Genomic DNA, 13,066 nt, shown 5'->3' with positions numbered 1-13,066 from the left:
CCACCTGGCTGTATCCTCCTGTCAAGGTGGTGTGGAGAGTGAGAAGGTCCTCCCTGAGCCTCCTTTTCTCCAGGCTGAGCCCCCCCTGACCTGCTCCTCATCAGATTTGTGCTTCAGACCCTTCCCCATCCTTTTTGGACCTGCTCATCTTCCCCACCTCCTTTATGAGCCCTCTCACTGGCTCTTAGAGATGCTGCTCACAGCCCAATAAATATCATTAAAAATTAATTTGTTGCATTAATTCAAAGATACCATTGCATTTGTCGGGGTTTTTCCTTGGTTCCCTTTCAGAGCTCAGCCTTTGCACTCCCTCCTCCTCCTGGTCATGTTAAAAAATGAATGAGCAGCCACAAACTTCCTCCAGCAATGGCCACTTCTGGGGAGCAAAGGCAACATCACACCATACCCCAGGCTGGAGAGGATGTGGAGAAAGAAGCCAAAAGCAGCAAGAAATTGGGGCACTGGCTGACACGAGTCTTGTGAGCTGCTCAGACTTGTTGCTGCCTGCAGCAGCTTTTCCAATCTAATGTGGAGACAAAATTAATTTTAACACGTGTAGCTCCCAGGGCCCAGCCCCAAAACAAAGAGACACATTGTGGTTTATTTAGCTTGGAATGTGCCTCATTAACAGCATCCCCTGGTGATTTTTCATCAGCTCTGTGAGCTAGCTGAACTACCCAATGACTCTTCAGCTTTAATGTGCAATTTACTGAAAATGCTGGGATTTTTGCTCAAGGTTAGCACAGAGGTGGGATGTGCCTTCCAAACACACCAGGCCTCATCCCAAAGCACACTGTCATGGTTAAGGGCTCTGTTCTGCAGGAGATCACAGAATCCCAGAATGGTTTGGGTTGGAAGGAACCTTAAAGTCCTTCTCACTCCAGCTCCTGCCATGGGCTGGGACACCTTCCACTATCCCAAACTTCAAACCCATCCAACCCAGCCTGGAACACTCCCAGGACAAGCCACAGCTTCTCTGGGTACCCTGTGCCAGGGCCTCACATTAAAGAGGTTTTTTTGAACATCCAATCTAAACTTACCCTCTTTCAGCTTGAAGCCATTCCCCCTGGTTCTGTCTCTAACATGCCTTAACAAAAAGCCTCTCCCCACCTTTCTTTAGCTTAGGGTCCCTTCCAATCCAAACCATTCTGTGATTCCATCCATTTCAACATATTTCCTGTGACCAGTGTTGAAGCTTCACTCCCTTCAGTATCTTGAATTCTTTCTCCTCACTTCTGCACTTGCTTGGTGATTACCTTGAAAGAATAGTTCTCTTTCTCCACCTCAGTCAGGTTGTTAATCACATGTCCTTTAAAGATCACCTCCACATAGTACAAACCCTCCTGGGGTGAAGACCTAGGTGGAAGAAAATGTGTAATATTACATTATTTTTATACAAATTGTGTTTAGGAAATGCCAAGTCCTTTACAGAGTCTCCATTCACAGCAAGTCCACTGAGACTTCTACAGAGCAAAGGAGCTTTTCACTGTCAGCCCAAACTTCACACATATGAAGCCAAACTTTGAAAAAATAATTTAAAAGAAATTTGGAAGCGCAGCAAGAAATCATAGTTAAGAGCAGAAGGTGACATGACTGCATCAGAATTCTACCCAAATTATTGTTGATGCAAAACACAAACATTCTCATTAAGCACATATAGAAAATAATTGTTATTCATTAGTAATAAAAAGATCAAGGGCTGCCTGGATCTGCAGGGCATCTTGATCCTGATCCATAAATTAATGCTGCATCCTTGATTCACAGTTTCCCAGCACAGCACCCAGCAGAATTAACTCCCAGCCAAATCATAGCAGCAAAACATGGAAGAGTCCCATTAGGTCCCTCTTCAGTCTTCCAGTTCAACAACCTGTGTTAAAGTTATGACAGGATAGAAAACAGGCAGCTTAAAATGCCCAGCTGGTGCTTGTAACCACATTTATTTCCTGTTCTATTCATAACCTCTCTCTATCCCCTTGGGCAGGGTCAAGGACACCAAAAGCTGGTGGAGTCTCCTCCAAGATTTTCTTGGGAGTTTTGGATCTGAGTGCTAGATGTCTCCAAACCTTTGAAGGTCTGAGTCTGGACTGCCCAAGAAGCCTCTCAGGACTCAAGGTACCCCTGTGCTCCATGAAGTTGAAACAAGAATAAATCAACCCAGCTTAGGAGCTGCTCAGTGAGGCCACACTAGCAGCTGTGGGAATTCCTTCAACTCCCAAACTGCCTGTGCAGGCACTGAAGGAAATGAGGATCCTGTTTGACAAAGGGCAAGGTCTCACCCACAGTGCAGCTCTGGATCATACCTTGTTCTGCACCTTAGAGTGGGCAAGTCCAAATGCAGAGGAGAGACATCACAAGGCAGCCTGGGCAGGTCAGGATTGACCAGGGACACCTCCAGCTGGGATGAACTGGCTGCAGAGACAGATCCTACCTGCTGGGATGCTGAGCCTAAGCAAGAAAATCAGTCAGAAGAGCTCTGTGAGCACAGCATCACTCCCAGTCACACAACAAATAGTTTTAGAAGTACAACCCAGCTTCTCTAGGAATAAGAGCCCTTGATCAGGTTTTTAAAACCATGTTGGTGTAATTTCATGCTGTGGTGGTTTAACCCCATTGTCAGCCCAGCCCCACACAGCCACTCACTTTTTCCTCAGAGTGGATGGGGGAGAGAATTTTAAGGGTAAAAACCATGTCCCCAAGTGCACTTCCATACATCTTTTAAATCCCCCTGGTGACTCTATCACTGCTCTGGGCAGCCTGTGCCAGACAATGACCTTGCAGGTGGTTCAGAAACAAACTCTCTTCCCAATGAATAAATATTCATCACTCTGGAAAATCACACCTAGCTTTGTTACAGTTGATTTGGGGCCAAAATGGACAGGACATATAGTTTTCTGAGATTTTTTTTCTCAGATCTCATGCTTATTACAAGAGTCTTAAAATGCTCCAGGATCACAGGACAGATGAAGGGGGCAGATTTTTAGCTTTTCTTCATTAAAAGGGCAGGAGCAGGGAAGAAATTTCTAGCTCTACATTTTCAAAAATAAAATAAACATTTTGACTTCTCTTTGCTTAGAAATAAACTTTCAGCAATAGTTTATAAAGTGATCATTTCAAGCTGATTTGATGCTATGAGGGTCACAGCCTATGGCTCTGTTGGGGTGGGTTTGTCACTCCAACCACAAACCTCAGAAGGGAGCTGGTTATCTGTTATTTTTACATCCCTGGAAGTGTCCAATACCAGGTTGGACAGGGCTTGGGATAATCTGGGATAGTGGAAGGTGTCCCTGCCAATGGCAGGGAGGTGGAATAAGAAAATTTTAAAATTCCTTTTCAATCTAACCTTTCTATAATTCTATTTCAACACATACTTCACAAGAATTTAAAGCTCACCATCCAGAGTGATGGTAATCCATGTTCCTCCAGCTGTGCTGCCCTCCTGGGGCTTGACAAGTGATCCTGAGGCTGTCCCTGCAAAAAAAAAAAAAAAAAAAAAAAACCACAAAAAAAATCCAAACCAGCTCCATCAGGCTGAAGGGAAATGCAAATATTTGAAATATTTTATTCAGGATGAGACCCAGTGATCTGAGAGCTGCCTGCTTCTGATCCCACCCTTCATCCCTTTTCTCCTTCTCAGGTATCCAAATTAATGATGTTTCCCATCTTTTTCCTCCACCTCTCTCCCCCATTTACAGCTCCTCTCAGGGAGGTGTTGATGCCTGACCCAAGCTACACCCTGATCCTCCTGCCATCCTCAAGAATTAAAAATTATAAACTTCATGTTTATTCCTTCATCTCTCAAAGAAATGTGTTTGCTGACTTTTGTGCACCCTACCAAAATTAAAGCTGCCTGCAAAATATCCTTTTCTGGCTCCAAGAAAACCTGTCCAGTTACTTCCTTCTGAAGTCTTTAGGAAAGATCTACAGGCCTGGAAAATAACTCCTGCTTCATGATGTTCAGTCACCTATAACCTGCCTTCCATAAAGGCACCAAATTCCTTAGATAATTTAGGATTTATTTTGGGCACCCTCATTCTCTGAGGCTGAGAGATGAAACAGCATTTGGCTTCCTTTTGTGCAGCCACTGACCAGGATTTTCCAGAAGTCATTTTATGGTGATCTCCACTTTCCTGATTAACATTTTAGGAGATTTCCAACTTCTTAGCTATATTTGGATGCAATCTGATCAAACATCAGTATTAATCACCAAAGCCAAACACTGGACACTTTTGCACTTAATATCAACATACAATGAGTGACATATTTATCACCAAGTGAACAAAAAACAATAGGTATGGTATGAACCCAGGTAGAACACAGAGAATTAAAAATTAATCCAGAAATCTTTACTACAGATGTGGAAATAATGGCAGGGAAAACCAATAATAAGGGTGGAATGTGCCACAGTCAATACCCCATACTTTTCAACCCTTTTAGGAATTCTTCTCCACATCTCACAGGCATTCTGTGTCCAGTCCCCACTGGATTTTACAGGTGTGGTTGGAGACAACACCTCTCCATCACCCACCTGCCAAGAGTACCAGCCCAGCACTCAGCAGAAATGTTCTCCAAAGGTTCATCTTGAACAAGGGATGAGGAATTCACAAGAGTCCAGGACCTCTCCTGTAACTTTAAAAAAAAAAATCTGTATTCTTTCTTCTCACTGCAAATCTCTGGGAGCAATAGCTGTGAACTTTTCTAATAATTTAAGAATAAGAACATTTGAGTGTTTGCAGACCAGATCTTACTTGCTGTCACAGCCAGAGATATCACACATTTCCTTCATAAAGCCCATGTCAGGAGCTGTTCTAACACTTAAAGATAGACTATCAATCTCACCTGCCTTCACCCTCAGCATGGAAAAAGCATGGGTGAATTAATTAAGCCACATTTTTAATTATTAATTATTATTAATTAAGCCAGAGTCCAGCACCCTGGTGCAAGTGAATGCTGCATTTCAAAGCAGGTGCAGGCAACATCATTTAGATGTAATTTTATGATTCTTTTTAGGACCTTTTCTGGCTTTGCTTACCTTATTCAATTTGTTCTTCCTCTTTTCCTCTGCTGAGTGAAGTGCAGGGACTCCAATACCAGCACAAGAGCTCCATCCCCTTGGCACCAGCTCTGCCACAGGTTTCAGGCTGGGGTTGTGTCAGTCACTCTGCCCAGGGCTGAAACTCACCAGACAAGCTTCCCAAAAGGCTCAAACCCCTTCCCAGACAGCTCAGAGCCATCCATTCAGGGGGCTTAATTATTAACCTAAGCTACTTGCTGCTATTAACTGTTTTATTCCAAGACTTTAATAACCATAACAAAAACAACCTGGGATTGTTCTTCCATTGGTATATGGTTAGGTCCTCCAACAGGAGGACAATTAATCCACTTTATCTTCTTTTTTCCCTCCTACAACATGACAGAAAAGCTGTTTCTTGTATGGTGATATTCAACCTGGGGCTGACTTTCACAGCAAGTGGACTTCAAGGTTCCCTTACATATTACTAATTCAATTTTTGCATGGTATTCCCATGCTGGGAATTCTGCCCTAAGGGTGGTCAGATCCCTCATCACTTTCCAAGTAGCTTTAACCCTGCAGGTGTTTTTCCCTGTGGAAAAGAGGGCAGTGGGTTTTCACAGTGCCTTGGCTGCTGGGAAGATGCAATCCAGCCTCCCTCAGGCACTGAGCAGCATCTCTACTCCCACCTCTGCCCACCTCTGCTTGGAGCCCAGGTGGATTTGGATGGAATCCCTCAATGGGCTGCTGAGCCCCTGCCCTGGCATGGAAACCTCTCATGGAAGTTTCCACTGAAATGTTCAGGAAGTTCCCAGACCCCACAGCATAACTGAGGTTTAATGAGTTACCACACACCAAACAGCAGCAGAGTGTGCTCTCACCTCAGCCCCAAAGGGAGCTGAAACAGCCTTGCTCAGGCTCCTGCTCTGCCTCAATTCAGAGGCTCAGTGGCACAAAGTCACGGGCAATCAACCCTCAGGGGAGCTCTGGAGCTGTCCCAGCAGTGGAACCTGTTGTGCTTGGTTTATTCTGAGCCCCAGAGCCTCAGCCACATCCAGCCAATGATTACAGGAACCCCAGCAGAGAACTACACTCAGTTTACTTATTAGCAGAATTACTCTGGAAATGTGGTCAGAAGGAAGAGTAAACTTGAGGGAAAATTCTCAAACAGAAAAAGTATTGTTAAAGAAGAGGCTGCTCAAGGATGACAACTTGAGCACAGCAGACAGAAATAGATGCTGCTAACAGGGTCCACTCACAGCCCCAAATAAAGGGATAGAGCAGATCCTTTCAGGAAACTCCTCAGAAACAAGAGGGGACAGGGCAGGATGCTCAGCCACAACATGAGTCCATGATCCAGATAAAAGCCATGACCAGAGAGGGGATTACAGAGCAGCATTTCTGCAGCACAGCTCAGGGAGGGAGCACAGGGCCTCAGATGAGGCTCCTGAGCCAGGGCCAGGCTGGGGAGGGTGGTCCCAGGTGAGGCTGATCAGGGCCACTATTGCTGTCAGTGCTGCTCCCAATACACTCTGTCACTCAAACTGCCTAGGTTGTAATCAGCAAAAAGTATTAGTATAAGTATTAGTATTAGTATTAGTATTAGTATTAGTATTAGTATTAGTATTAGTATTAGTATTAGTATTAGTATTAGTATTAGTATTAGTATCCATAGTGCTTTGTGACCCAATCCTGAGGAAATGTTTTACCCAGGAAAAACTCAACTAAATATCCAAGGTTTGCAGATCAAAAGGATTTGGCTGTAATGAGATTTTTATTTTTTTGCAGAAAACCACATATTAAGTAAAGTGATGCATAGGGAGCCCTCCCCATGAAGGAGCTGAATTGTGAAAAGAAAGAAGGGAAGGACAAGTCCAGATGAGGCCACCAAGATGGCTGGAGGGATGGAGCAACTCTCCTGCAAAGAAAGGCTGAGATGATTGGGATTGTTCAGCTTCAAAAACAGAAAGTTTTGGGGTGACCCACCAATACCTGCAGGGAGCCCACAAGAAAGATGGAGAAAAACAATTTACAAGGGCCTGGAGGGACAGCTCAAGGAGGAAGAGTTTTAAACTGCCAGAGGGGAGGGTTAGATGGGATATTAGGAAGAAGATTTCTCTGTGAGGGTGGGGAGCCCTGGCACAGGGTGCCCAGAGAAGCTGTGGCTGCCCCTGGATCCCTGGAATGTCCAAGGTCAGGTTGGATGGGTTTGGAGCAACCTGGGATAGTGGAAGGTGTCCCTGCCCATGACAGGGGTGGAACTGGATGAGCTTTAAGGTTCCTTCCATCCCAAACCATTCCATGATTCTATGAAAGACATTGTCCTTAATAAGCAGAAACCCAGGCCTAGAGTTCAGATCAGGAGAGGAATGGCCAAGCCACACAGGAGCCTTGCTATAGGACATGTAAATACTCTGTCACCAGAGGCTGATGCCCATTTTTAGGGATATTACCCACTGAAGAATAAATCAGCACATTTTTATGAGCAAGTCCATGTTTGTACACATGTGCAAACCACTTCTTTCCTGCCAAAGGGCAGTTCTGCTCAAAAAACTTCACCCCTAATTTTGTTCATTTGGAGTTACACATTTAGGGGCTTAGGTTTTGAGTGAATAACTGGAAATAGCCCCATGGGCAGCTCAGCAAAAAGAATCTGAGAAATACTCCTGCAGTGCAACCAGAAAGGAGGCAGAGCCAAGCGGGAGGGCTGAGCTGTGGCTTTTTGTCACTAGATGGAAGCATGGAGCCACCAAAGACCTGCCTGACTCTGCAAACACAGCCCACAGGTGGCCAGGCTGCCTCTGCTCTGCCTGACACAGGCCCAGGAATGTTCTGTGTTAATCCCCTGGGCTTGAGGACAAGGCCAGGTTCAAGCAGGCAGCACAGGAAGAGGAGATGTGGGGTCTGTTCCAAACTCCTGCACTCACCAGTGTCTTTGGGCTAAACAGCTTCATTGTCAATATTGGTGTGTGGGACAGGGATGACCCTGCCCCTGGGGCCTTTTCCAGAGGCAGCAGCATGGAAAGACTCTGTTTTCCCAGGACCTGGAGCACTTCTGGGATGGAGGAGCCTTTCAGGAGCCACATGAGGGTCCCCTCATGCTCCCCCCTGGGTCTCACAGCAGAAAGGAGTGTATAATATGTGCAGTTGCTGGACACCACATGGCACCTCCCAGCACAACAGCTGAGGGGAGGATAATGTGGATAAGGAGAGCTTTAACAATTTTGTCTGCAGCCACTGCAGTCCCCTCCTCCCTCCTTTCCAGTACCCACCACCCATCAAGGGCAGCAGCCTTCCCTGCCTCCTGCTTGCCAGAGTCAGCCCTGGCAGGGGGAATGATGTGGGAATGCTGCCTGAGCTCACAATTCCTGCACCTACCCCTGTAAAGAGAGCAAAATGCATCCCAGGGGAAAGCCAGGCTAATGGAGCTCGTTGGTGGAGCATAAAGTGATGGAATCATAAAATCACAGAATGGTTTGGGTTGGAAAGTGTTGGATCCCAGAAATCTGGGGTTTTGAGCTTTCTGTGCTTTCTGGCACTGACTCCTGGAGAACACTGCTTTTGACCTGAGGAAAGTCCAGGAAGGGACCAAAAAGCTCATTTCTTCCAACCCCCTGTGCTGGGCAGGGGTGTCACTCCCTAGATCAGGTTTTTAGGGGACTGATGCCACTTAGTGGCCAGCAGCATTGTGCTTCTCTTGGATTTATCTTTGGATAAGCAGCTTCCCTCCCAATGCAGTGCTGTGCTGGACACACAGCAGAGAAAAAAACCAGCTTGAAACTGCTTGAGCTTGGTGTCTGTGTGCAGACACAGGGCTGTGATCCTGCTTTCCAGCACAGGGAGAGCTCTCTGCTTTCCAGCTTGGCATTGTCATATGATCACAGGATGGTTTGGGTTGGAAGGAACCTTAAAGCTCATCCTGTTCCACCCCCTGCCATGGGCAGGGACACCTTCCACTATCCCAGGTTGCTCCAACCCCCATCCAGCCTGGCCTTGGACACTTCCAGGGATCCAGGAGCAGCCACAGCTTCTCTGGGCACCCTGTGCCAGGGCTCCCCATCATCACAGGGAACAATTCCCTCCTAATATCTAATTTAAATCTACCAATATCTAATATAAATCTACCATCTTTCAGTGTGAAATCATTATCCCTCTCCTGGAAGGCTGGGTTACCAGTAGCCTGGAAGACTCCCACTGGCCATGCTGCTCTGTGCTGAGTTCTTACAGCTGCTCTTTCTTTCTATTAATACTTCACTTTTCCTGTATTGACACCAACTTCCTAGCAACCAAGGTCACAGAGAAGGTGTTAAGAAGCTGGGCTGATTAATAATAAATCCTGGGGTTTGATGTTTTTTTTTTCTTGAGAGGCTTGTTAGACACTGGCAGACAGGGTGCTGAGCTGGGATTTCCAAGGGAACCTAGGGGATTTGGGAAACCTTTCCTTATCAAATTTCCCTGTGAATCCCACTCTTCCTCCTGCTGGCTCTCAGAATGCAGCTGGGTGAGGCTGCTGTCCATGGGAAGGTGAGCTGAGGCAGGGCAGTGCTAAGCAGGGATCTGAGTACGAGAAAGCCAATGCAGCTCATTCGTGATCATTCCTAAATCAGGAGAGAAAAGACTTCCTGGCAGGCCAAGAATCCTATAATCACAGAATGATTTGAGTTGAAAGGAATCCTAAAGATAACCTAGATCCAGCCCACTTCCACTATCACACCTTCCACTATCCCAGGTTGCTCCAAGCCCAATTGACAGTGTCTTCTGGTAAGAACAGCATTCAGGCTTCTTCTCCTTTTTTTACTGTTCCTTTACAAAGAAAAAGAAAAGCTTTTTTTTTTCCTTGGAAATCTTAACATTCACATTATTAATTTTTATTTTTTTTTTAATCTTTTATTGCCACTACTTCTACTTACATTTGCAGCCTGTAAATAAACTGCCTGACTTGCCTGGCCCATTTTTCTACCTCATTTTTAAGAGATTCAACTCTTTCCTTTGAGAAGAAAAATGCTGGTGCTTCCAGAAGCCTTCCACATCTTTACAGGGTCACTTTTCAGCAGGACAAAACTCTGTAGAGCTTGTTCCCATAGCTACTCTGTCTCCATTTTAAACAGGCACTGAACTTCTTTAAATACTAAATTTATTGCCAGCACAGCTGTTTTAATGACAGGTTTGAAGCTCCTTTCAAGGTTGGGTGTGTTTGTGCTCACATCTCCCCAGAGGGGCTGTGGGGTCCCCCCAGCCTGGCAGATGCTGGAGCCTGGGGATGCACAAGGCAACTGGGCAAGAAAAAAACAGCATCTTGCAGGGGATTTGTCTGCTTCAGCTTTGGTCTCCTCCCAGCCATGTAGAGGATGCTCCCCTGCTCCCCTGGAGTCTGCAGAGCACGTGTGATTGTCAGGAAAAACCAAGGTCAAGGCTGGCTCCCAGGCCCATTGCAGAATCATTAAAATTGGAAAAGACATACAAGATCATCAGGTCCAACCTTTGATCAAATATTCCCATGCCCACTCAGCCATGCCACATCTCCTCATTTTTTTTTAGCACTTCCAGGGATGGTGACTCCACCAATTCCCTGGACAGCCTGTTCCAATGCTCAGACACTCTTTCAGTGAAGAAATTTTCTCTGATATCCAACCTGGCACCACTGAAGATCATTTCTCCTTGTCCTATCACTTGATACCTGGGAGAAAAGAACAAACTCAAACTGTCTACAACCTCCTTTCAGGTGTAGGGAGCAGTAAGGTCCCCCTGAGCCACCTTTTTTCCAGGCTAAACACCCCCAACACCTGCCAGGCACAGAAATCCTCCTACGTCGAAAAAACAGTCACAAAGGGAATAAAAGCAACTTGAAATAAAGCACTAGCTGCTTCTTCACTGTGAAAAAATTCTGGTGTTGAGGTTCTTCCCAGAGATTTTCCTCTGCTGGGCTGCTCACAGGCATCTCATCCACGCTTCCCACCCGTGTGATGGAGCATCACTCCTCCAACCTCTGTGTCACAGGGCTTTGTCACAGAAACAGCACCCAAAAAAGGGCTGCAGCTCCGTTGTGCTGGGCTCTCTGGAGCCACACAGAATTTCCAACCCTAAAACAGATTTCAGTTTCAACAGAGGCAAAAAGACACAATCCCAAGTGTCTGCTGCAGGCTTTGCAAAGTAGGTGAGAACAGCCCCAGAGGAAACCCGAACAGGATGGACCCACGGGGAGGATAAAATCAAGAGGTGTGGTTTGGGCAGCAGAAATCTCTCGGGGCAGTCTGGGCAGGCTCTGGAACCTCGGCATTTGCTTAAACAAACAGCTGGTGGAGGATTGGGTTTCGGGATCAAACTGCAACCCAGCACCTACTGAGCTGCATCCATCATTAGTCTTTCATTAGCAAACTTGTTCTTGGCCTGCTCCCCAGCTCTCAGAGGAGTGATCCAGGCAGATGCCAGCCCTGCAGCCTCTCTCCTTCCAGCTCTGTAGCAAATTCCCATTTTCTTCCCATTTAAAAATGGGATTCCTCCCCTTCCATGAGTTTTCTCTGTGAATGCTGCCTCTGCCCCATCCCCTCCATCCATCCCTGCTGCCCATGCCTAAGCAGGAGGAACAGGTGGGACAGCTGACCCTGGTGAATGAAAGGAGAGCACAGTTTGGCTCCCCTCACCCCTTTCTCACAGCCTGTGCCCCTGTCAGTGATCCCCCAGCCCTGGGGACGGGGGATTTGTGTGTGTTATTCACATGAAAGCAAAGACCCTGCAGCAGGCTGCTCCTGGGCTTTGCTTCACCTCCAGCAGAGGGGATGGCTTGCCACTGTATTCCTCAGGGCTGGACTCAAATAACACTTTCTTTTTTTTTTTCGTTTTTAACCAATTGGCTTCTATGCAAAATGCACCACAGCCCTGAGATTTTTTTTTTTTTTTTTTTTTTTTAAGGAAAGAAAAAAGTTGAAAAGAACAACTTACAATGATCCCAGCTGTGCAGGGAGATGTGTAAAGCCAGACATGGGATATGAGATCTTTTTCCATCCCTGGGGTGGGATTTGGTCTCCTTGGGCTGGTGTGGAGCTGCACAGCCTGCCATCACACAGAGGGTTTGAGCAGAGCACTAATGGCCCCTCTCTGTCCAAGCCCTCTCAGTCTGGTGTCACACTCAGCAGACTCCCAGGTGGGCCCTGCTAAGGGGGATTCACATTTAGGTACTGTCAGTGAGTCCTATCCCAGGGATGTTATTATCCTCTCAGGAGTAAAAACCACAAACTCATGGAAGTCACACAGATGAACACCAAACCTGTCACTCCAGGAGAAAGCAAGCAGAGAATCACAGGATGGTTTGGGTTGGAGGGACCTTAAAGATCAAAGTTCCAAACCCCATGCCACAGGCAGTACAAGTCTAAGATAGCTCAGACTTTGTTTGACTTTTCTTCTCAGTGGAAGTGTCAGTGATGTTTCAGGGTTGCTGGGAGCACCTGATGGGTTGATCATTGCCCAGCACATCTTCTATTTATTATTAGTGCTGTGAGTCTTAATTTGTTTTCTCACTCAAAACAACTTCTTTCTCACTTCCCTCTCTTTTTCTGCTTCCTTTCACTGCCTGAATCCAGCAGGAAGTCACTTCCCACCCAGTCTTAAACAACCACTTGAGTCAATCCACAGCAAGATTTTTTCAGCCCAGCTTTTCAGTACTGCCAGTGATGTGAATTGGTTATTCCTACAGCTCTAATTGAGATATCCTTGTGCCTGCTGCTGCACAGACCCATCGAGCCAGCAAGGAAGAGAAAAACAGAAGTAGAGAGAAAAAGAGCCCATAGGTGGCATGAGGAAGGATGCCTTGATCAGAGCCTGCTCAGTACATTTAAAGTCCAAATTAATGCTTTATTCAGAATGGGTTTGCATGCATTAAAATGAATGAATAATCAACCCCCAAACCCAAGATGCTTCCCTTATTTCAGGGCCTGTTCAGTCCAGCCAGATGCATTTCACAGTAACTTCCAGCACGGGGGGGAGTGCCAATAAAAATAAAAGTACCAGTGTTCCAAATGCCAGCCCTGTACCCACCTGTTCCTCTTTGAGCCCAAACGTGGC

General features: G+C 46.2%; 1 protein-coding gene across 1 annotated transcript in view; it reads right to left on the bottom strand.

The window, feature by feature from the left end:
* Positions 1-5,202, bottom strand: part of PKHD1 (PKHD1 ciliary IPT domain containing fibrocystin/polyductin) — a 233,032-nt gene extending 227,830 nt beyond the window's left edge. Inside the window, exons 1-5 of the mRNA XM_056488194.1 lie at positions 5,030-5,202; positions 4,526-4,626; positions 3,391-3,468; positions 2,301-2,445; positions 1,257-1,356 (exon numbers count right to left, since the gene is read on the bottom strand). Of these exons, the coding sequence (XP_056344169.1) occupies positions 1,257-1,356; positions 2,301-2,445; positions 3,391-3,468; positions 4,526-4,577 (375 nt within the window). The 5' untranslated portion in view covers positions 4,578-4,626; positions 5,030-5,202. The remainder of the gene's footprint in view (positions 1-1,256; positions 1,357-2,300; positions 2,446-3,390; positions 3,469-4,525; positions 4,627-5,029) is intronic.
* Positions 5,203-13,066: the final 7,864 nt, after the last annotated feature.

The sequence above is a fragment of the Oenanthe melanoleuca genome, chromosome 3 (assembly GCF_029582105.1).
Source record: "Oenanthe melanoleuca isolate GR-GAL-2019-014 chromosome 3, OMel1.0, whole genome shotgun sequence".
NCBI lineage: Eukaryota > Metazoa > Chordata > Aves > Passeriformes > Muscicapidae > Oenanthe > Oenanthe melanoleuca.
This window is presented reverse-complemented; position numbering and strand designations above follow the sequence as displayed.